We start from the raw sequence: 25,232 nt of genomic DNA on the forward strand, positions 1-25,232 counted from the left end.
TTATTTCAAATTAATAAAATCGACCACCATGTTTGGAAAGAACTATTAACTACGTTTTTCAGGTGCATAAAATTTTTGTTTTATGTTATTGTTTGGTACAAAGGACTTCTAATTTTTGTTTGTTATAGCCCTGGAGTTGTTTCTTGTTAATTTAAAAAAGATTAAAAGTTTTTTGAATCGTTACACATTTTTTTTCTATGGATGCTATACAATGTGCAACTTCTCTCACCACTTACATTCAAAACGAAAAATTTCTCATGCAGTGAGAAAAGTCGGCCATTGTAGTGAGAAATATTGTTTCTCACGGGTTCTCCTACGGTTTACATACATATGATCGCCGTTTCCATGGTAACATGCACAATACAAACACAATTAATATTGTCAAAAAAAGTGTTTAAGCAAAACTTAACAGGAATTTCCTTTCAAAACTGTTCAAAAATACCTAACTGTTAATTAAAATTTTAAATAAATAACGTACATAATTTTAAGAATAATTTCAATTTATGCATAAAATATACCTACCTAAAAGCACCTAAATTATTTAATTTTGAAGTTTGAACTCTTGACAAAACCGCATCCTTAGAAAAAGTACAGTGTACAACACATGAGAAAATGACATATTTCTTTCTCGCTTGATTTGCGCTCTTCTTCTGCGCTCTTGAGAAATATGTCTTTTTTCTCACTTATTGTACAATATACTATATTTTGTTGTTTCCCGTTTTGTTAGTTTTAATTATACAGGGTGTCCCGAAAAGATTGGTCATAAATTATATCACAGATTCTGGGGTCAAAAATAGGTTGATTGAACCTCACTTACCTATATACAATAGTGCACACAAAAAAAGTTACAGCCCTTTGAAGTTACAAAATGAAAATCGATTTTTTTTCATATATCGAAAACTTTAACGATTTTTTATTGAAAATGGACATGTGGCATTTTTATGGCAGCAACATCTTAAAAAAAAATTAAAGTGCAATTTGTGCACCCCATCGAAATTTTATGGGGGTTTTGTTCCCTTAAACCCCCCAAACTTTTGTGTACGTTCCAACTAGATTATTATTGTGGCACCGTTAGTTAAACACAATGTTTTTAAAACTTTTTTGCCTCTTAGTACTTTTTCGATAAGCCAGTGTTTATCGAGATATTTTGAATATTTGTCGAATCCACCACATATTTGTATACGGTTAAGTACAATTATAGAGACCTTGTAATTTACATTTTTAGGTATATTTTGAAAAAGAAGCCAAATCTCGATAAAATGGGACTTATCAAAAAAAGACTAAGGGGCAAAAAAGTTTTAAAAACACTGTGTTTAACTAATGGTACCACAATAATAGTTTAATTGTAACGTACACACACATTTGGTGGGTTTAAAGGAACAAAACCCCCATAAAAGTTTTATGTAAATATATTAAAAACGAAGCCGCATCTCGATAAAAACTGGCTTATCGAAAAAATACTAAGAGGCAAAAAAGTTTTAGAAATGTTGTGTTTAACTAATGGAACCACAATAATGAATTAATTGGAACGTACACAAAAGTTTGGGGGGGTTTAAGGGAACAAAACCCCCATAAAATTTTTATGGGGTGGACAAATTTCACTATAATTTTGTTTTAAGATGTTCCTGTCATAAGAATGGTACATGTCCATTTTCAATAAAAAATCTCTAATAGTTTTCGATATATTGAAAAAAATCGATTTTCATTTTGTAACTTCAAAGGGCTGTAACTTTTTTTGTGTGCACTATTGTATATAGGTAAGTGAGGTTCAATCAATCTATTTTTGACCCCATAATCTGTGGTATAATTTATGACCAATCTTTTCGGGACACCCTGTATATCCCTCACAAGGAAATTAAAATAAAAACTGTATAACCACGTATCTCTAAAGTGTACTTTTAACATTTTAGTTCCCTATCTCGATGGTTACTAATCATGTATTAGTTACCCATTAGTATTCTAAAAACATGTTTAAATAATGTGAAGTCAGTGACTGAACAAAAATGTTTTGGTATTTATTTATATTTATGTATGTGTCTGAGAACTTAAGTTGATTTACATTCCATATGGATATCTTATATAATATTGAATTGTATAAAATATTGAAATATACAAAAAAATAGGTTGCGTCGAACTTTCTCTTAATTTACAAAGTAATTAAATTCAAGAAACGTATTTAGAACGTTATTTTCTGATTTCTGATTCAAATTTGCTAATTTTCATTACTAATTCAGTCGTGAGAATACTGAGATTAAAATACAATAACATGTTATGTTATATAACATAGTTTCGGAATGTAAAATTTGTTCATCGAAAAGTTTTGATTTTGATTACCAAATACATTATAATAATCAAGGAAACTCAAACCGACTACATACTTCTCTAACTTCTCTAACTTCTCCAACTTCAACTGTATCCTTGTACTATATAAAGGTTCGCTTTTATTTTCCATATCTTCTATATTATTTGTTCTTTTTCCCCCAGGTTAGGAGCTTTTCAATTTGCCCTTTTATACTTAATAGACCGGTTACAATAATTACCATCAAGCTGAAAATTGGTAGAATTGTTCAAAATACCATCATAAATGAAATCTAAAAAGTCCTCAAATCCGACCCGAGCTAAAAAATTTACGCGGGGTCAAAGGTCACCAAATATGGTTTTTAGCGATTTTCAGCGAAAGGGTAAGTCTTATCATAAAATTAGTTTTAACAAAAAATGTAGATTAGATAATCATCTATAAAAAATATCTTAATACTTTTTTTCATAAGAGCCACCGTTTTTGAGATTTTGGGTTACAACGATTCAAAGAGTTGAAAGAGTTCTAATCGTCATATTATTTATGTATTGGTACACTACGTATGTATATACCTACATCACTGAAGCTGTAATACAAGTAAACATAATATTCTATCGGTCAACTTAACTTATATTACACATAATAATATAAGATTATAAATATGATAACGTTTCTACTATACAGCTTGCGGTCTACCGAGGGATGCAATGTATAAGCTGTATTATATTACCTACACAGTGCCAACAAAAAAATCTAACGCGAAAGTAATAAGAATTATTATTTCGATTTTACGGCTTATTCCCAACAAAAATAGTAAATTGATATGACAAAGTATTAACTTATAATAATTCTTCTTATTTATGCGTCTTATTCAATTTGTAAAGATGGGTTTTGTCGGAATAAACACGTTCTATAGGTACGTCGGCTAATCTAATCACCCTACCTATTCTTTTCTCAGAAGGGTTTGAACATAATAATGAAAGCCAACTTTCTAGGCAAAATGTTTATTGCTAAATTCTAATAAACATTCCAATATGCAATAAACTTTATGCAAATTTAGTTTGTTTACTATTATGCAAATTACACCGTTCCGTTATCTTCCTGGGTGGCGAAATCCTTCAGGTAGATGACACCCTCGAGGTATTAATTAGTCTTAAGTACTACTCCGGAGTGAATATACGTGTTAAACCTATTTTACTTAAATATGCTGAAGTTTTTAAAAAAACTAATTCAACTCCACAAGAAGTTATTTCCAACGGAATTAGCTTTTCTTCTCTTTATGTATGGAGCGCTTAAAAAAACTACGTGCTTAGATAACTGTCGATATGCATGTTTCTTTTAAAATACTCGAAATAAAAAAACAAGTGCAATTATCTTGTCTTCCTCCAACCTCAGCTGCTGCTCATCAACATCTTTTTCGAGTATATTACCAAGTTCAAGTGTGGCTTGGTTATCAGCTAGATCCAAAAGACTGGGGATGGAAATTAGTCGACAGTTCATTAGAACCAATTCAAACTTTACTCCCACCTGCGCCGAAAAAACTCCTGAACACAATTTTTTGCAACTGTAAAAAGGGATGTGGTTGCAAAAAAGTTGGACTGTTTTGTTCGGTAGCATGCACTAATTGTCGAAACCGGTCGTGCTCCAATGTTAAATCACCAACAATTGAGGATTCATTTTCAAGTCTTAGAAAATTATGAACCAGTTTGATGAATTTCCTTTTTTTTTAATTTATACCGCTTTTTATAATTTTTATCATAGTTAACCCTTGCCAATATCAATTATTCAATAGCTTCAAATTAAACAGAATCATAACAGATCCGTGGAATAGGCCTACTGGGGAAACCATGTTCAAATAACGCGCTAAGTGCACTACCTCCAAATGCTCAAAGGTGGTGCGGAAACGTGTGCGCATATTATGACGATTACAACTTTTTGAATCGTTGTATCTCAAAAACGGTGGCTCTTAGGAAAAAAAGTAGTAAGACAGTTTTTATAGATAATTATCTAATCTACATTTTTTGTTAGAACTAATTTTATGATAAAACGTACCGTTTCGCTGAAAATCGCTAAAATCTATATTTGGTGACCTTTGACCCCGCGTAAATTTTTTAGCTCGGGTCGGATTTATGAGAACTTTTTAGATTTCATTTATGATGGTATTTTGAACAATCCTGCCAATCTTCAGCTTGATGGTAATTTTTGTACCCTCGGATGTGTAGTTGACCGGAGTATAAGCACTATGAAAGATATGCTACAGGAGTTCCAATTTAACCACTATTGCTGATTTCCATTGTCTCACTACGATTTTCCCCAGATCCTCTCTAACTAACTTTTCCCACCTCTTTCTAGGCTGTTCTACAGATCTTCTTCCATCTGTAATCTGGTCTTTCCCAATACATATTTAGCTTTCTCTTTCCCAACATAAAAAAAGCATTTGATGTTTTACCTCCTATTCTAACTTATGCAAAGGAGTTACTTATACACATTTGTGTTGTCGCATCATCATCATCATCATCATCATCATCATCATCATAATCATCATCATCATCATCATCATCATCATCATCATCATCATCATCATCATCATCATCATCATCATCATCATCATAATCATCATCCAGCCTTCTGCATCCATTCTGTCGATCTTTGGCTTCCTGTAACCAATTTTCACTCACCACCAGGAGCCTTGAATAGTACAGGGGCGGCTTCATTAGAGGCTATCACAGGTCTCCCTCCGCTGGAATTATATATTTCTGAGACTCAAAGCAAACAATACTTGGAGACCGAATTATGTATTGAATAGCCCACAAACACTACTGGGACTATACTTGAGGAATCCATCTTTATGATGAACTCAGATATGATGACACCAGAACTAATCATCACTGAGAAGATTAACACAATTATACCATCTAGAGAACAAAAAGTCCCAAATATTAATGGGGACTTAATATGGTTCACTGATGGATCTAAAACTGCCCATGGTACTGGATGATTAGTGTTTGGGCAAACATGTAACTATAATAAATCTGACAACCTAGGTCAACATACAACGGTGTTCCAGCCTGAAGTTTTTGCTTTGGTGGCCTGGATTGATGAAATCATTGATGAAGACCCTAAAGCTAGGAGAATCACCATTTACACAGATAGCCAACCGGCTATTCTGGCTGTAAAGAACCCTCCCACCAAATCAAAACTGGTGAGAAACTGCAAAGATCTCCTCAATAACCTGGCAAAAGACAATAAAGTGTCTTTAATATGGGTGCCGGGTCATGAAGGGGTGCATGGGAACGAACGAGCAAATATGTTAGCGAAACAAGGCTCGAGAGAATCTTTTGAAGGCCCAGAAACCTTTCTGTGGCGTCACTAAAGATGATACGAAAAACGAGGTTCAGACATGGCTGATAAAGAATCATCAAAATAAATGGAGAACCACTCAAGGGCAAATCCAGACTAAAAAAATAATCAAGAATATTGATAAAGAACTCTCGAACAGTTTGATGAACTTCAATAAACGAGAGATCAAAATAGTCACTGAAATGGTGACTGGACATTGCCGTTTAAGAAATCACCTATACAAACTAGGTAAGGTGAATGAACCATGGTGCAGAAAGTGCGAAATGGAAGAAGAGACTGCCATACACATACTATGCCATTGCAGTGTGCTAGGTGATGTAAGGCAGGACTTCACTGGTCAAATGAGGTTTGAACCAGAAGAGATCCTAAAACTACCAATAAGAAAACTGTTGGCCTTCGTTGAGGCCACAGGACTTATTAAAGTTTAAGGAGAAGAACAGGGTTTGGTACAAAGGTCTTATGACCAAGTGCCAGAGACTAACGAGTCTCGCCTGAGTTAAGAAGAAGAATACTATTAGCTCTATAACATCTGTGACGCCAGTCCTTCTGATTTCCTCGTTTCTTACCCTGTCTCTGAGAGTCAGTGCAAGTAGTGACCGATCCATTTTTCTTTGGGCAACCCTAAGTTTGGTTGCTGTGGCCTGGGTTAACGATAGTGTTTCGGCACCGTACGTCATGACTGGAAGCACATGTTGGTCGAACGTCTTCTTTTTCAGATAATTTGGCATGTTGCTCTTGAAGATGTCTGATAGAACTCCGTATGCGGCTCATGCTACGGTGTTTCTTCTTGGTAGATCGGCAGTTTAATCTCAGTCCCTGGGAATTTGGATTTCATATAAGTATTTATGTTAATGGACCAATGCTATTTCGTTGAAGTCGACTTTTGGATTTTCGCTTAGTACCAGGTTTTTTATGTACTGTGTCTTTCCAAAATTTGTGTTTAAACCAACTTTCCTATAGGCAGCTTCTTCTGTGTTGTCGCAACTAGTATCTTAATCTTAGGTATGCCCAGCTCAACTATTGCATTTCATAGTTTTAGACGCTTAATTGAATCATAAGCCTGTTTAGAATCTATAAAAATCTAATAAACGGTCTCTTATACTCCCAATACTTTACAAATATTTTGTGTAATGGTAAATATTTGATCAATTGTCGATTTTCCAGGTCTGAAGATACACTGGTAGTCACCAACTATGTCATAGGCGTATGGTTGTCATTTTTTTAGCAATATCGAACCCAATGTTTTATACGTTTCATACATGAGCCGTTTTTTATTTTCTTATACAATATACAATAGCACAATAATTGCACACGGCCACACAATTCTTTCAGCATTATTTTTATTGTTTCCAGATCTTTTCTATTAATTTATCAATTTTAATTTCGTGGCCGCTTTTTGAGGTTATACTTCTTTACCCTGCTTTCCACTCTTGGTTACCCAATCTTCACCAAGGTTGCTCAGGTTTGCGGGTCCATCCGTGTGGTCTAGCCAGTGGTTCCCAAAGTTTTTTAGTTCGCGGCGCACTTAATAAACTAGAATTTTTCCGCGGCGCCCTGAGTCAAAATATTGATTTAACGTCTAACTTTAACTGTAGTTAATACGGTTTTTGTTGCAGTTGATATGGTTAGGTTAATTTAATAATAATGAAACATACTTTAAATTCACAAACAATTTATTGAAAAAATAATTACAGTAATTAATGGGATAAATGAGCTTGTTCTTGTTCATTACACAACTTTTCAAATCTCGGAATCAAACTGGACACAGCTACTTTCTTCTTCCCCGTTAATTTTCGCACGGTATTTACTTTTTATTACAGCGAGCGCCGAAAACCCAGCTTCGCACAAATAGGATGTTGCAAATGGAATTAAGATGCGCAGAGCTTTACCACTCAGCAGCGGATATTCATCTTTTACTGATATCCAAAAATCAGTTAGTTCCGTGCAGCCAAACTTTGTCTTCAACGTATTGTCGCAAGCAAAATCAATGAGACTTTCTTCTTCTAAAGAAGTAACTTAAGAAGGAGCTTCCGCTCTAAATAGATCTTGAATCTATGCAAACTGGTCGATATTATCAGCTTGAAAGTATTTTTCGAACCATTTGATAAGCTCTGATAAGTGATCCGCAAAAATAGATTTAATATTGCAAGAGATATTAACTTCATTGGAGATAATAAACTCCTGCAACAAGGGACAACAATCATTGATATTATTATCATTCATTTTTCTCTTCCATACTTCTAATTTTTTTCTGAAAGCTGAAATCTTCTCCGCCAATTTTAAAATGTGCGTGTTGCGGCCTTGCAGGGAGAGATTCAACGCATTTAACTTTTCAAAGATATCACATAAGTATGCTAGTTGAATAAAAAAATCCGTTTCTACAAAGTACTTGGCATACTGGTGTTTTTCTTCTTCAAGAAAAATGTACATTTCTTGCCGTAATTGGAACGTACGAGACAAAACATTACCACGAGAGAGCCATCGTGAGTGGCAGTAGTATAACAGAGACGTGTGTTCTGCACCCATATCCTCACACATTTTTTTTAAAAACCTTGCTTTCACCGGCCTAGTTTTTATATAATTTACCACAGTTACCACACGTTCTAAGACCAAATTTAGTGAAGGACTCAGATTCTTTGATGCCAGCGCTTCTCTATGAATGATGCAATGGGTCCATACTGAATCCGGACCTTTGTTTCGAACAAGCGCCTGTAATCCTCCATAACGGCCAGACATTGAACGACCACCATCAGTGCAAACACCAACGCACTTTGTCCACTCCAAATTGTTTTCAACCACAAATGTATTCAGGATCTCGAACAAGTCTTGCGCCTTTGTACTTGCAGTGATTTTTTTACAAAACAGAAGATCCTCCACAATGGTATTATCATCCAAGAACCTTATGTAACAAATCAAGTGTGCATCTTTACTAGAATCTGTTGCCTCATCCAACTGTAACGCAAATTCACTTTCTTTTATTTTTTCAATTATTTGATCATTAAGATCCTCCGCCATACGCTGAATTCTGCGACTGATGGTGTTGTTAGATAAAGGCACCGCTGAAAGAAGTTTTCCCGCAGATTTTCCGATCATAATGTTTACCAAATCTACAGCAGCCGGTAGAATTAATTGTTCTGCGATTGTGTGGGGCTTTTTACACTTTGCAACTTTATACGCAACCTTATATGATGCCAGCAAAGCATTTTTAGGTATCGACAAATGTTTGGAAAAGTTACCTTTCTGTTGCTTCAAATCATTTAACTTCCTGGTAAAAAAGCTACGAGGTTTGTCCGCAAAGTTTGGATGATTGGCTTCCAAGTGGCGTTTTAACTTACTTGGAAGCATGCATTCTGGAGCCAAAAGTTTCAGGCACAATACACATTGTGGTCTCTCTTCATCATTGACGTTTGTTGATGTAAAGCCAAAATCCAAATAGCTGTCATCATATTTACGGTATTTTCGTTTCTTCACGACTCTAACACTAGTTTGTGGTGCATCCACTTTATTTTTAGAACCACCTTGTTTATTTAAATTCAAAAACTTTTCCATTTTTACAGCAAATTTTGTACACAAGTAGGTGAAACAACCCTGTTTATATTCACACTGATAAATGAAACGATGCGAACAGTATGAAACTACAAATTCAACTAACTAAAATTTAGATAAGTAAAAATTCATAGTTTTAAAATGTGCACGGGCAAAGAGAATATTGTATTTGCCGACCGGCAGTGATTTATGGCCTGTCGGTCCGAAGTCAATTTACAGTAGTAAGAGAATTGTTTCGTGGAATTTAAAATATCGAGGATATATTGTCGGCATCAAATAAAATTACTAATAACTGAACTCGTTTATCATGGGAAACATTTTTATATAGGTATATTTTAAAAGTTAAAAAGTTGTCATAACAACTTTAGTTTAATGTTTAATACTTGAAGGTAATTATGTGATTATGTCTAATATTGGAAGAAAACTTTCGCGGCGCCCTTGTAGTCGAGCCACGGCGCCCCAGGGCGCCGCGGCGCACAATTTGGGAAGCACTGGTCTAGACTTCACTTCTTTGAGGTGAGCATAGTAGCATAGGAGGATAATTGGAGACATCATCATAAAATACGCATTAGTACCCCTTTAAACCCCGACTATGTAAATTTTGAAATTTCTTTTGGTAACCAATATTACAGATTAAAAATCTATCGGCTCGTCACATTCGAGTATTTTAAGACGAAAAGCATCGATTTTTTGGGTCATCCTGCATACAGTTCTGATTTGACACCGTGTGATTTCTTTGCGTTCCTGAGAACCAAAACAATACATATATTAAATAAGATTTTATTTATTTCAGGAAGCCTCATAGCCAACTCTTGGAGGAACATGATGGACGAAATGGATAGTACCGCTAAAGTAATACGCCAAAACGCAGATAGCATCGAGACCAAATGCCTAGATACTCTCAATACCTTGTATGCCGAAAAACGAAAAGCTAGAAAACTATACCAAGAAGAACATGCTAGGATTTTACAACAATTTACACATGTAAGTAGGTAGTATGGATTAGTGTACAATATATTTCTAATGTTTGACATCAAACGCCAAAAATTATCAGTAATTATTACATGAGAGCTCTAAAATTATCGATTCGTATCCGAGTGTCACTTTGACAGTTCTAATTTCACGACCCGAAGGGAGTTGCAATGTGAAATTATGTCAAAGTGTCACGAGGGCAAAACAAATCGATAATTTTTAAGGATTCGAGTGTAAGTCGATAAGATTATTTCATGAATAAAACTGTTTTTTAAATCATTTTAACTAACATTTTATTGATATCTTCGCATGAATATTTGCTAAACTTATTAATGGTGTTCTCATTAGTAATTGGTTTAAAGTTGTAAAACATTAATATTGTCATTAATGTCACTAAATGTTCATTTTTTCGTAGCAACGAATGGCATCTTACGTAATACTTACTTGACGACGTGAAATTATCAAAAATTATCAGTAGTAATTGCACAAGAGCTCTAAAATTATCGATTTTTTCCCGAGTGACACTTTGACAGTTTTAATTTCACGACCCGAAGGGGAGTGAAATTATGTCAAAGTGTCACGAGGGCAAAAATTCGATAATAATTTTAGAGATCGAGTGCAATTTGTTGCGATTATTTCATGAATAAAACTGTTCAAAACCAAAATTTTATTGTAATTTATTTATGTAAGTACAAATTAGTACAATTAAACACACAGCTGTTATAAATATTTGACGGTTGAAAGTCATCACTTTTATAATTTTTAAAACATTAATTGTCATGAATGTCACTGAATGTATTTTTCCGTAGCAACGAAGGGCATCTGACGTAATATACTTGACGACGGGATATTATCGGAACAAAAAGAGATGAAACTAGTGGAGGTGGAAATTATCGTTATAAACGTCTAAAATAACATTACATTACATAGTTTCCCACCTTTAGACGTATCAGAGGAGTATGACAACTGTCACTGTGACAGTAGAATTTTATAAAATACTCCAGTCACAGACGTCTAAAGGTTGGAAACTATGTAATGTAATGTTAATTAATACGTTTATAACTATAATTTCCACCTCCACAAGTTTCACCTCTTTTTGTTTCGCAATGTATGTTTTCCATCTTTTGAGCTATTTTGCCGGTTATTAGCGTCATAGCGTGCTCATCACACTGTATACTCCAATCACTATGTACGATGTGCCTCCCGATGAGAGACTAATAAGTTTCGAAACCGGTAGAGGTGCTTGCTGCACTCTCTGATTGAACTAGAATATGATCTGTAGTTTCGTGTTGCAACGAAATTAAAAATGGTTATTCATTTTTGATTTACATGTTTACTCTGATTTTAGTACGATGAGAACCATTCTCGTTGAAACTTTACCTTGCTGAGCAGATGGGACGTGAATTATAAATTATAAAATTCTCTCATCTTCTTTAGTCTCAGCATCCGTTATAGCTTGCAAATTTTAGAAGCCTCGGAGGTGTAACCAGAGAAGGTTCCCATTGTTTTCAGTCTGGCAGGATGTAGAGTAACATTTTGGTGTTGTTCTACGTGCTATTGAAACATGCTGAAAAACCACAGCCTAAATATCGCAAAGTCCGACTCTGCCGTTATCGATAGAAAATTCGACGTAAAATAGCACCCGAGGCGTTTCTCATAAGACCACCCATGAAAGCGAAAAGATAAATATTCTAAGAAATGCTAGATGCTTAAGTAGGTAATTTAGCTATTGCAGTCAGTAAAACTACAAAGAGATTTTAGGGCTCGGAGACAGATTTCCTAGGAGTCATTTACTTTGCAACAGGATATGTCTTATAAAAATAAGAATAGGAAATATTGCTAAGTGTTTGAATGATAGAAATCTAAGAACTCCACAGAAATTGCAACGCAGTAACTTTCGTGGAAATCCTTAAACGGTTACAAAAAGGACAGCGATGGTGATTGGCCGAAAAAGAAACGTATGACCATAATAGGATGGCCTACGTGTTATTTTCCAACTATGTGATTGGTAGGAAAATGTTCGGAATGATGACTATTGGTCAAAGTAGGTGATAGCTGTGAGAAAGGGAGGTGAATTTAGAGGAGAAAGAAATCTTGTCCGAGATTAGGACAAGAAGAATTTAATTAAGTTCTAGCGGCCATGCAGTGAAGACGTGCATTTTTTCTTGTCTGTGCCTAAATAGCCAAAATGGGATCTTAAAGATTCTGTCGTGAAAATCGCAAGTGCGATATGTTGTCTTAAATACCATACCCGTATATTCTTTGTGTTGTGTCCGGTACAATAAAGGAATAGTTTTTCCTAGTACGGCGTGTAATATGTCTCGTGCAGACAGAACTTAATTCAATCTTCGTGGAAAGTGGTTCCGTTTTTTTTTTAAAGACAATGGTCTAAATAAAGTATGTTTATTATCAAGTCAGTGAGATGTATCACTAATAATCATGAACGCCGTTATTTTCTTTTCATAAAACAAAAAACTATGGAATTTTTATTTTTCGTATAATATAATAACAATTATGTAACAGTACTTTAAATCTAAAATTGTAAAGTGAAAGTGAGTTCGCCGCATCCACCACAGCTCTTGCGAGCTAACCAGATTCCAGCAGCTCATCAACAACAGATCATCACCAGGTATTTTGCAATAAACTGTTTCGTTCCTTTTTTTCTTTTTTCGAACTTTTAAAATGAAACGCGAAAGACTTATTTTTTTTTACTTTTCTAACCAACTCAGTTTTTTAACAATTTTCTATCTGAATAAATGATAACTATGTTTTAAACTTATGTCGTCTTTTTCTGTTCGCACAATCCATCTATGATCCTTATTGTATTAGGAAATGCAGACTACCACAGACACCAAGGGTAAGTACCATTACTATTCAAAGGGATACCATTTTACGTAACATTTTGGTAATTTTTATATAGATATATAGCAATAGATTCTGATCTATTAATGGCGCCCAAAAAATTAATAATTTCTTTTCTTTAGCTTAAATATTGTTGTAAGAACCCACACCCTAAATTTTCTGAGACTAGAGCTATTCGGAGCATTAATAAATTATGTAGCACGAATTTTGTCAAGTTTATGTATATTATTATGTTTAGCTATATTGTCGTGCTTCACTATTAGATTGAAAACTTAGTCTTTTTCAATATATTTTATGTTGTGTGGAATTATTTGAATATATTACATAGACTAATTGGTTGGTACAATCATTTCCTTTATTTTGTTTGTGACACCACGAAGTGAGTAATCTCCTAAAGATACATCCGAAATGAACGAAAGCATCTTACAATCATAATAATTATCACGGAGTGAAGAAGTCAATTGGCTGAAATGGGCTTGATACGATTATTAAATGGAACATATTAAGGATTTATTAGTCTGTCGTTTAATTTTCATACACCCAGACAATGTTCTGTAAACCATTTCCTTTGTGTATTGTAGAATCTAGTACAGGATAAGTTTGTAATTCTACAGTGAGCACGTAAAGGTTGGAATAAATTCGTTTTCTCGAGAATGGACGATTTTGGAAAAAAAATCCCGAAACAGGTCAACTTTTATTTTTAAATTACGACTTTTTGGCATATATATCATACTAGTGACGTCACCCATCTGGGCGTGATGACGTCAGCGATGATTTTTTTAAATGAGAATAGTGGTCGTGTTATAGCTCATTTGAAAGGTAATTCAATTCTCTATTCAGTAATATAATCATTAACATAATTATTTACACGGGGTGTCCAAAAAAATTTTTTTGAACTAAATTTATTAACATAAAAAGAAGAATGTATGTAATTTATTCAATTCAAAATACATTTTACTGCTCTCAGAAAACAGAAAAAAATTGTTTATTTGAAAAATATTCATTGCTTTTCGCTTTAATTAAATGTTCAAACTGTCAAGAGGAAGGTGGTTGGCTGCTTTAATATTGAATTTAAGCTAAAAACAATATTTATTTGTCAAATAAACATTTTTTCCTGATTTCTGGTAGCAGTAAAATGTAGTCTGAATTAAATAAATTACACACATTCTTCTTTTTGTGTCAATAAATTTAATCCAAAAAACATTTTTTTTGGACACCCTGTATAAATAATTATGTTAATGTTTATATTACTGAGTAGAGAATTGAATAATCTTTCAAATGAGCTATCACACGATCCCTATTCTCATTTAAAAAAATTATCGATGACGTCATCACACCTAGACGGGTGACGTCACTAGTATGATATATTTGCGAAAAAGTCGTAATCTAAAAATAAAAATTGACCTGTTTCGGGTTTTTTTCCAAATACGTCCATTCTTGAGAAAATGAATTTATTCCAATATTTACGTGCACACTGTATATTAGTCCCTTATCAGAAAATATACCTAGTATACATATGGATTTTTATCTGACTCAAAGTCGACCAAATTTAAGGAATTAATTTATAAAACAATTTCAAATTGTCGATGGAACCAATAAAAACGTGACACATTGAGAAGGAATGATAAACCAACAACACAAGAAGTGACGACAAACGAAGAAATAACAATCGAGGAGAGGGAGGTAAAGGAAACATTAAGAAAGTTAAAAAACATAAAATCACCAGGAGAGGACAAAATACCGAATCCTTAAGTAGGGAGGACCAGATCTGACCAAAAAACTATTAAATCTAATCCAAAAAATAATAGAACAAATCAGAATACCACAAGAATGGAGATTAAGCATCCCAATACCTTTCAAACCCTCTTTTTATCTTTAATCTTTTTCACCCCATCTCGGGGTGAAAAAATATATGTCCAACATAAGTCCCGAAATGGATAAACTGACTAATTTTAAGCAACTTTTGTTTTATCGAGTTTTTTCACCAAATCAATACATTTCGAGTTATTTGCAAGTGAATATTTTCATTTTTGAATAAAATAACCACGTTTTTAGACGGTTTTTCGCAAATAACTCAAAACGTAAGCATTTTGTCGAAAAAAAAAATAGTCTTAGCAAAACTATAGCCTATAAAAAAGTGAAAAAAACGGTGTATATATTAGGTCTCTATACCTAGCAAAAGCAGAGTTATACCTAATGAAAAATAGGTTCATATTCGAAAAATTCCAAATAGAATAATTCAATGTGAAATATCCAAATAATGAAGCATTCTTGGGGAAAAACATTTCAACTTTTTAAAGTGTTTAAAAAAAGCTTTATTTCTGTTTTTATAAAAAAAATTTCAAGCATCAAATGTAAGCAAGTTACGCTCAAAATAAAGTTGGTCCCTTTTGTTTTGGCAAAAAAAAATCAGGAAGATTACCCCCCAATTAGCAACTTAAATGAAATTAATCATTACCGGTTCACAAGTTACTTTACTTATGTTGTGTTGATATGATCTGCAAGTTTCATCGATTCAAAGTGCCTATTTTTGAAAAAATTTGGTTTTAAAGTAAAATTTTTAAAAATTTTAATTTTGAAAAAATGCTTTGTATCAAAATAACTTAAAAATTGTTAGAGATACCAAAAATCTTAAACAATAAAAAAGGTCGGTTTTACTTTTCTGAATATTTTGTATTCTTTTGTTTTTCTGTAAGAAAAAAATTGGTTAAGATTCGGTGTTTCTAAATTTGCATTCACTCGTGATAAGTGAGTCGTTCAAGCCCTTTTAACTTTAGCTCTTTCAAAAATAAGCACTTTGAACCGATGAAACTTACAGATCATAATATGATCAATATATACGCGAGTAAAAAACTTGTGAAGTGGTAACAATTAAGTTCATTTGAAATGCTAATTAGGGGGTGATTTTTCCGATTTCTTACCAAAAAAAAGGGAACAACTTTATTTTGAACGTAACTTGTTTACTTTTGAAGCTAAAAAATTTTTTTTAAAAAACAAAAATAATCATTTAACACTTTAACCTTTCTGGGACCGTGCTATAAAAACTTACGCTGCAGGCCATGCGGGGCAACTATGGTACCCCACTAAAATACTTTAATAATTCATTTAAATTTTACATTATTGTTTGGAAAGTTATATAATAAAGCACTAGTAACTGAAATAATTTGTTTTTATTATTAAAAAGATTTACGTTTTTTTTATTTTTACCTGTAGGTAATTACAATTTGATCTAATTCATCATTTTTACAGTCAGGGCATAAAAATGTTTTACTTTCTTCTCGATGTATGGTGCAAATGGGTTTTCTGCATGTACTACATGATATTTTAGTCTTTCTATCACGTGCTCTACCACAAAAGCTGCATCTTCGACTTGTATATTGTTGAATGTCTCTGGCAGGGGTTTCTGGCACTCGAGGAGTTAATTTCAATTTTAGTATAAAATTTAAATTATATTTGATCATTTTTATAAAAAAAAACGATTTAGTAATATATTTTCTAAGATTACCTGGAGGGATAAAAAAAATAAAAATATTTTGAAAAGTTATAAAGACAAAACCGCATCTGGGGTACCTAAGATGCCCCACGGCCACGGAAAGGTTAAAAAAGTTAAAATGAGTTTTCCCCAAATAAGTGCTTCGTTTTTTGGTTGTGGCACGTATAATATTCGATTTGGAATTTGACGAATATATTTTTTTTTTAAGCTCCATTTAATTTACAATCTATTATCACTAACAATAAGTAAATTTTATGACAATTATTAGAAGAACAAATGACATGTAGGAATTCTCTCCAGTGAGAGGCTTCCTTTAACATATAATTAACAAACAAAGTTAATAATGTAGTGGTAAATGTTAATTAATTTTATTTAAATCTGTTTAATAAATCTGTAGGCTTAAAACGCTTTAGTCGACGCACTTCATCGTTGTCATTAAACAGTTCGCGCACTAAGTGATTAGAGTGAGCACTAGTTTTGTTTTTGTATTTTTCACTGTACTTTGTGACTTCAGTTTTTACGGATTGAACTTGTAGGTCTTTTTCTATTATGTTGTTCGAAACATACCACGGAGCACTGACAATAATTCGAAGAACTTTGTTCTGGAATCTTTGTAGGATTTCTAGGTTTGAATTACTAGCAGAACCCCATAATTGAATTCCATACGTCCATATTGGCTTCAGTACGGCTTTATATATTAAGAGCTTATTTGTGAGATTTAATTGTGATTTTCTGCCAATAAGCCAGTAAAGTTGTCTTAGTTTGACACCCAATTGTTTTCGTTTTGTAAATATATGTGTTCTCCATGTTAATCTTCTGTCAAGATGTAAACCTAAATATTTGACTTCATTTCTCTGAGTAATCATTTAATTATTTAATAACACTGCTGGACATATACCTCTTCTAGTGTAAAAGTAACATGGGTTGATTTGGTCTCATTAACTCGAATTTTCCATTTTTTTAACCATGCCTGGATATTATTAAGGCTGGCTTGTAAGTTTCTTGAGGCAGTTACTGGATCATGATGTGAGGCGAGTATTGCAGTGTCATCTGCGAAGGTTGCTGTTATTGTAGTTCTTGAAGTTGGTAGATCTGCAGTAAAAAGCTGGTACAGCATTGGTCCTAACACGCTACCTTGCGGTACTCCTGATTTTATTTGGTGTAATTCTGAATATTCTGAATGGTATTTAACTGAAAAGAATTTGTCAGATAAGTAAGAATTTAGAAGTTCATAATACGGATGAGGCAATAGGTTTTTTAGTTTATAGAGTAGACCTTTGTGCCAGACTTTATCGAACGCTTGGCTTATGTCAAGAAACGCTGCTGAGCAATATCGTTTATTTTCAAAGTCGTTGCTGATATGTTTTACTAGTCTATGTTTTACTTGCTCTATGGTTCCATGTTCTTGTCTAAACCCAAACTGATGTTCTGGTATGAGATTTTTGCTATCTAGTATTGGCTTGATGCTTTTCATTATTAATTTTTCCAGCACTTTGGAAAGCACAGGCAGTAAACTTATTGGTCTATATGATGTTAATTCCTTTAGTTTTTTTCCTGGTTTTGGGATCATAATTATAACTGCCATTTTCAGTTGTTGCGGAAAATAATTTAATCTTATTATTGCATTAAAAATTTGTAATATTGCCGTTACTCCTTTCTTTGTTAATTTTTGTAGTATCCTACCCGTTATCAGATCATAACCAGGAGCTTTTTTAGGATTAATTTCTTTCATTATTACATCCTTAACTTCATTGTACTTAAATTTCGGTATGGGCAGCTCCATTTGGTAAGGTTCATTTAGTACTCTATTTATTTCCTCCAATTCTTCAGGTGTTGATTCCAAACTGTTTGGTTGAAAGACTTGTGAGAGATAGCCACCAAAGGCATCTGCCTTCTCTATGTTATTTCTTGCCCATTTGCCATTGCTTTTTCTTACTGGTGGTATTGGTGTCTGAGGACTTTTTAGTTTCCTTGTGACTTTCCATAGTGAGTAGTCGGTGGCTTCTGTTGGTGTAAGCTCTTCTAAGTATCTTTGTATAGAATCATTTTTTACTTCAAGTAATATTTTTTTTAGTTCCCTTGCTGCTTTATTAAATTTATTTTTATTGCTCACTGTTCTGTTTTGTTGCCAATTTCTTCTCATCCTTCTTTTCTCTGAAATTTTTTCTTTTATAGTTGGAGGGCAGGATTCTTTTCTTGTTGACTGTTTGTAGTTTGGAGTTGCTGCCCATGAAGCTTTCTGTATATTTTTTATGAGGTTAGTTATCGCCCATTCAATATCTGCAGGTGTTTTTAATGGTATTTTTAAATTTATTGCTTCATCTAATACTTCTTGAAAAGTATCCCAATTGGTCTTTTTATTGCACAGAGCGGGTGGATTTGGATTCTGAGTTATATCGGAGTACATGTTCATAAGGACTGGAGTGTGATCCGAAGACATGTCTAAGCTGGATCTTGCTGTGACTAGTTTACTGTCAATTCCTTTTGTGATATAGAAATCAAGAAGGTCTGGTATTTTATAAGGGTCCGAAGGCCAATATGTGGGTTCTCCTGTTGACAGGTAGTTTAGATTATTGCACTGCATTGCAGTTAGTAGTTCACGACCCTTAGTAGTTGTAACTCTCGCACCCCATACTGTGTTTTTAGCGTTGTAATCTCCACCCGCTATAAATTTGTTTCCAAGCGTTTTGAAGAAAATCTCATAGTTGTCTCTTTTATTGTTGTGCTTGGGAGGGCAGTATACAGCAGATATTTTGGTGATTCCAGTAACTCCTTCTATTGCAATGGTAGTGGCTTGTAGGTGATTTTCTGTAAATCTTTCCAGTTCGTGATGTTTGATTGAGTTTCTTATTAGTATTGCTGTGCCTCCATGTGCAGTCCCATCTGGATGGTTGGTAAAGTAAATTTTGTAGTTAACTAGGGCTAGGTGACTTTTATTTGTGAAATGAGTTTCAGTAACTAGCATGACATCTATTTCATTGTTGGTTATGAAACTTTTGAGTTCATGAGTATGCTGGTTTAAGCCGTTTGCATTCCATAATGCTATTTTTAGTGTTTGAACCATTATGACCTATTTGAGACAAGAGCGGTGATAAGATTCATTATTGTTCCCATTTGCGTAATGAGATCTCTCATCATTGCTTTTAGGTCAGAGATATCATTAGGTTGACTTTTACTATTTTGTTGGTACATAATGTTACCTTCTTGTTGATTATTTTGATTGGTTACCTGTGCATATGTCATTCCTTGTGTTGTAGCCCTGTTTCCTTTAGATGTTTGTCCATTTCGTTCTCTAAGTTTTGGATGCATTTTCTCTTGAAGTTGCTTATGTATAATATACCCTCTGTAATTTGCGGGATGCTGTTCTCCACAATTTATACATGTCACATTTTCATCTTTTATTTTCCTGGTACATTCTGAAGTGTGATGTGACCCTGTGCATTTTACACATCTGGATTCTCTATGGCAAAAGTTTTTTGTATGACCGAATCTCTGACATTTGGTGCACTGTGGAATAACTCTTCTAGCATAAGGGGCTTCAATTGTAACTATCGAGTGTCCTAGTTTCTTGACATTATAGATGTCTTTATTATTTTCTTTAATTTTTAGATTGACAAAGAACATGGGCAATGGTTTTTTTGTTATGTTTTGTTTAACATTCCATAGATTTAGAACTTCATGTCCAAGAGCTTCTATGTCCCGTTTAATATCGGCAGGATTTGTTGAATAATGAATATTTTTTACTACTATTCTAAAGGGCTTGCTTTGTTTAGACTGGTATGTATGATACTCTGTTTTTTTAGTGTCCAATGCTTTCACTATAGTAGTATATGCTTCACTCGAAGTTGGTTGGATTCTTACTTGACTTTCACCCAGGGCTTTTAAGGTGTACTGATCTTTAGCAATTTCAATAAGAAGTTTATTTAAGGGATTCATATCTTCGACACCGGTTACAAATATCGGTGGTGGTTTGGGTTCTGTTTTTTCCGTTTCTGTTTTAGATTGGTCTATTTTATCCTCATCTTCTTCTTGGAGATTGTTTTTTTTTCATTAGCTATAACTCTGCTTCTACTAGGTATAGTGACCTAATATATTGTATACACCATGTTTTTCATATTTTTACGTGCTATATTTTTGATAAGAATTTTTTTCGACCAAATACTTGCTTTTTGAGTTATTTGCGAAAAACCGTCTGAAAACGTGGTTATTTTGTAGAAAAAATAACAAATTCACTTGCAAATAACTCGAAAAGTATTAAATTGGTGAAAAAAACTTTATAGAACAGAAGTTGCTTAGAATCAGTCATTTTATCTATTTGCGGACTTATTTCGAACATACATTTTTCACCCCCAAAAGGGGGGTGAAACTCACCCCTATGGCAAAAGCACACATCGGCACAATATTACTTTTTTCTTTGACTTGTTAGCTATGTGTATGCCAAATTGTATGTCAATCCAATCGATTCTTTAAACTTTAGAGGTTTTGCAATACTTTACCTTTAAAGAACGTACTATTATTGATTTCATTGATTGTATCAATAATTGATAATTGTTTTATTAATGGATATAAAATTTAGATCTTGTATAATGATTGGGTTGCGAATGTCTATTATCTTCTCATAAAACTTAAAACTCTAGAAGACGAAATGAAAATATCATAAAACTTCAGGGGACGAAGTCCATCCTGGGTATCAGGTAGATCGTCGTTATCATATTCGTGTTCAGCGACCTGAAAACCCCCCGAGGAATGATTTTCGACTGATTTAGAATAAAAGTAACATAAACCTTCAGGAGACGAGGTCCACCCTGGGCACCAGGTAGCTCAAGGACCATTGTCGTTATCATTGGGTGCGTTCACCACACCAGTGCGTTGTGTCAGCGCTTTGAAACTGTTTAAGATTTTTCGGGTGAACGTCATGTCAATTTAGGCTAAACTTCAACGTGTTGACGAAGCGGTCGCCATTTTATTCAACGTAGTATTTACATCGCTTCAATATTGAACGTGTTTAAGAAATATATTGTAATGGCGCGCTTATTTCAAAATATTTACTTTTACAATGGTTTTAATTATAAAGTAATTGAAACTTAGGGGATACATAATTGTATATGCTCACGAAATTGTAAATCTGTGTATTGAGGAACAATATTTTCAACATAATTCATATTTCTCGTGACAATTATTATTTATTTATGGTGGGAATACTTCATCATCATCCAATGGTTCTGCCAAGTCCAGCACAGCCAGCAGCACTAAAAATTATTCCTTGTTCTTTTCATTATCAAACAACAATAAAGGTAGTGTTATATTCTCCATTTTTGAATTAAATTTGTTTAAGACACGTCCAAGTTATCGTTGAACGATAGCACGATATTGATATAAATAAACAAAAACAACGAATCTCGTTTTAGGTTAAGTGTTGTAAGTTCATAAAACATGTGACACCAAACAAAACCAACTATGAAAGTGTCAAAGGAAAAATACCATTTACCAGACTGAACCTAGTTTTAAAGCGCTGAAACACAGCTGTTCAGTTGAAACTGAAACCGATTATTTCTGGTGAATGCAGCCATTGTGTTCAGCGACCTCTAAAACCCCCTGAGTAAAAGAATTGAACACATTTCTGTCGATATTTTCCGAGTTGCAAATTTTTCATTTTCACTTTGGACTTGCTTTTTCCTTCTGCAAAAAATGCAATTCTGATTTCACCACCATGAATTTTGTTCAGAAACTTTCCTGACACTTTCCCCAATCAAATGCAAGAAGTTGCCTAGCGATTCATCAAAAATGTTTTGTTGATGACAATTTATTGCGGTTTATTCCCATGTAAAAGTATTCAGTGAATGTAGATTGATTTCTCATATTCAAAATTTCGTGCGCTAAAAGTATTACACCAGGGAAATAAGGCAAAAATATACCATGTTCGGGACACTTGAGCAGCCAGGTTGCAAATGGGTTTTTTGGGTACTATATACCTAATACATTATAAATACAAAAATGCCCGTCACAGTATTTAGTTATTAACAAATAATGGTCAAAAATGGGAGTTTTTTCGTTTAAATCGCTACAGGTAAAAATAGGCAAAATATATCTAAAATTTCGAAAATAAAAAATTTGCTATAACTTTTGCGAAAATGAATTTAAGACTTTCATATTGCAAGAAAATTTGAGTTAAACAGTCCACACAATGCACAAAAATTTTTAAGACGATTCGTCAATTAGTTTAAATTTTATTCAATTTGTTTATCCCAAAGAGCTTTTTCTTCGCAATGTTATTGTTCAGAAAATTATGATGATATAACAATTCTGTGGAAACAACATGAAAGAAGAATAGTCATATTTTTAATGCATTTAAAAAAATCATTAAAAAGTCATTTTTATCACTCCAGAAAACATTTTACTATTTTTGGCTTATTAGTCCTGTCGCCAGGGGGGGTACAACGGCCTGCTTAATTTAGATGGACTTACCCAAGTTTTTTTTATATATTTTGACCCGCAGAATACGAATTTTTTGGGTAACAGTTGATCCGGATGTCGATAAGATTGTTATAGACAAAGAACTTGAGGAATTACATAACAGCGATTTCTCGCAAAACAAAACATCTTTTTGTATTTTTTGGGTCATTTTAAGCAAAAAATATTCCTACAAGTTTTTTCGTAGAATGCATAGTTTTCGAGATAACCGCGGTTGAACTTTCAAAAAATCGAAAAATTGTAATTTTTGAGCCCGAATAACTTTTGATTAAAAAATAAAGTAGCAATTCTGCTTACCGCATTTGAAAGTTTAAGTCAAATTATATCGGTTTTGATTATTTGCATTGCTAGAAATTTATTATTTTATTGTTAAACAAAGCTATAAACACCTAGTATGTGAGTGATGTTTTCAATGATTTCTCATTTAAAATCGAACGAGTAGGTAGAGTAGCTACGAGTGCAAGCGAGGCAATTTCTACGTAGCATGCGTTAAAACGCATGTATTAGGCACGGGAAACACTATGTGTTTATAGATTAGTTTAACAATAAAAAAATTAATTTTTAGCAATGCAAATAATCAAAACCGATATAATTTGACTTAAACTTTCAAATGCGGTAAGCAGAATTGCTACTTTATTTTTTAATCAAAAGTTATTCGGGTTCAAAAATTACAATTTTTCGATTTTTTGAAAGTTCAACCGCGGTTATCTCGAAAACTATGCATTCTACGAAAAAACTTGTAGGAATATTTTTTGCTTAAAATGACCCAAAAAATACAAAAAGATGTTTTGTTTTGCGAGAAATCGCTGTTATGTAATTCCTCAAGTTCTTTGTCTATAACAATCTTATCGACATCCGGATCAACTGTTACCCAAAAAATTCGTATTCTACGGGTCAAAATATATAAAAAAAACTTGAGTAAGTCCATCTGAATTAAGGAGGCCGTTGTACCCCACCTGGCGACAGGACTATATAAACAATTTGAAAAACTTTGTCAATGTTGACTGTAGGCTAAAACTACAATGGGGTATGAAAAACTGGTATTTTTATACGAATTTTTAGCCTAGAAAAACTTTTTGCCTAGATTAATTACGGTCAAAGTTAGCCACTTTTTTATTTAATTGACGGCTACTTTGTTTATAACAATTAAGCAACCTAACTAGAGCCATTTTGAAGCTAAAGGTATATAGTTTATGTGTAAAAGTTTATGTGAACTTTGTACCTCAATAAAGTGGTTAATAAAGTTTTAAAAATGGCGTCCTAACGGAACGGATTCGTGGTCGGTGGAGGGGAATTATTAAAATCCGTGCACTCAAAAAATGAAACTGATTCTTCAAACAAATGCTACGATTAATATCGCCGGAGTTTGTTGATTGATTTTGATCATAATTTTTTAAATTTGTATATACTCATAGTCTTATAGAGTAAGTTATGTACGAACATCATGTACATAAACTTAACGAAACACTTTTGAAATTTTCAAGTTTGAAATATTCTATAATTAGCCGTTAATTAACCGCTAATTAATCGTGAAAAAAAAAATTTACCGCTCATTAACTTTTTTTTTTTATGCGATGTTTCGCTAAGTTGACGTCAACTTAGCGAAACACTTATTTAAAAAATTAGTATTTCGTTCCCGCTTATATCTCAATCGACGCTATTATTTAACCGTTAATTAATCGTGAAGAAAAAAATTCAATAATTTATTAAGTTTTTTTTTTATGCGATGTTTCGCTAGGTTGACGTCAACTTAGCGGAACAAAAATTTAAAAAATAGGTATTTCGTTGCCAGTTACGGCTTGTTCGATTCTATGAATTAACCGTAAATTAATCGTGAAGAAAGAAATTTCACCACTTATGTAGTTTTTATTCTTTATATGTTTCGACAAGTTGGTGTCAACTTGGTGGAACGAAAATTTAAAAAAATGGTTTTTCGTTTTCGCTTATAGCTTAATCGACGCTACGAATAAACCGTAAATTAATCGTGAAGAAATAAATTCAATAACTTATTAAGTTTTTTTTTATGCGAAGTTCCGCTAAGTTGACGTCAACTTGGCGGAACAAACATTTAAAAAATGTTTATTTCGTTGCCAGTTACGGCTTGTTCGATGCTATGAATTAACCGTGAATTAATCGTGAAGAAAGAAATTTTACCGCTTATGTAGTTTTTATTTTTTCAATATCTCGCGAAGTTATTATCAACTTAGCGATACCAAAATGTGTAAAATATGA

At 33.3% G+C, this 25,232-nt stretch overlaps 1 protein-coding gene across 2 annotated transcripts in view; it reads left to right on the forward strand.

Annotated features, from left to right (window-relative positions):
• LOC114333219 (tyrosine-protein kinase Fer) overlaps positions 1 to 25,232 on the forward strand; it is a 211,590-nt gene that overhangs the window by 73,476 nt on the left and 112,882 nt on the right. For both annotated transcript variants that reach the window (XM_028283078.2, XM_028283079.2), the window contains exon 2: positions 9,996 to 10,186. In XM_028283078.2, the coding sequence (XP_028138879.1) occupies positions 9,996 to 10,186 (191 nt within the window). The remainder of the gene's footprint in view (positions 1 to 9,995; positions 10,187 to 25,232) is intronic.

The sequence above is a fragment of the Diabrotica virgifera genome, chromosome 7, assembly GCF_917563875.1.
Source record: "Diabrotica virgifera virgifera chromosome 7, PGI_DIABVI_V3a".
Taxonomy (NCBI): domain Eukaryota; kingdom Metazoa; phylum Arthropoda; class Insecta; order Coleoptera; family Chrysomelidae; genus Diabrotica; species Diabrotica virgifera.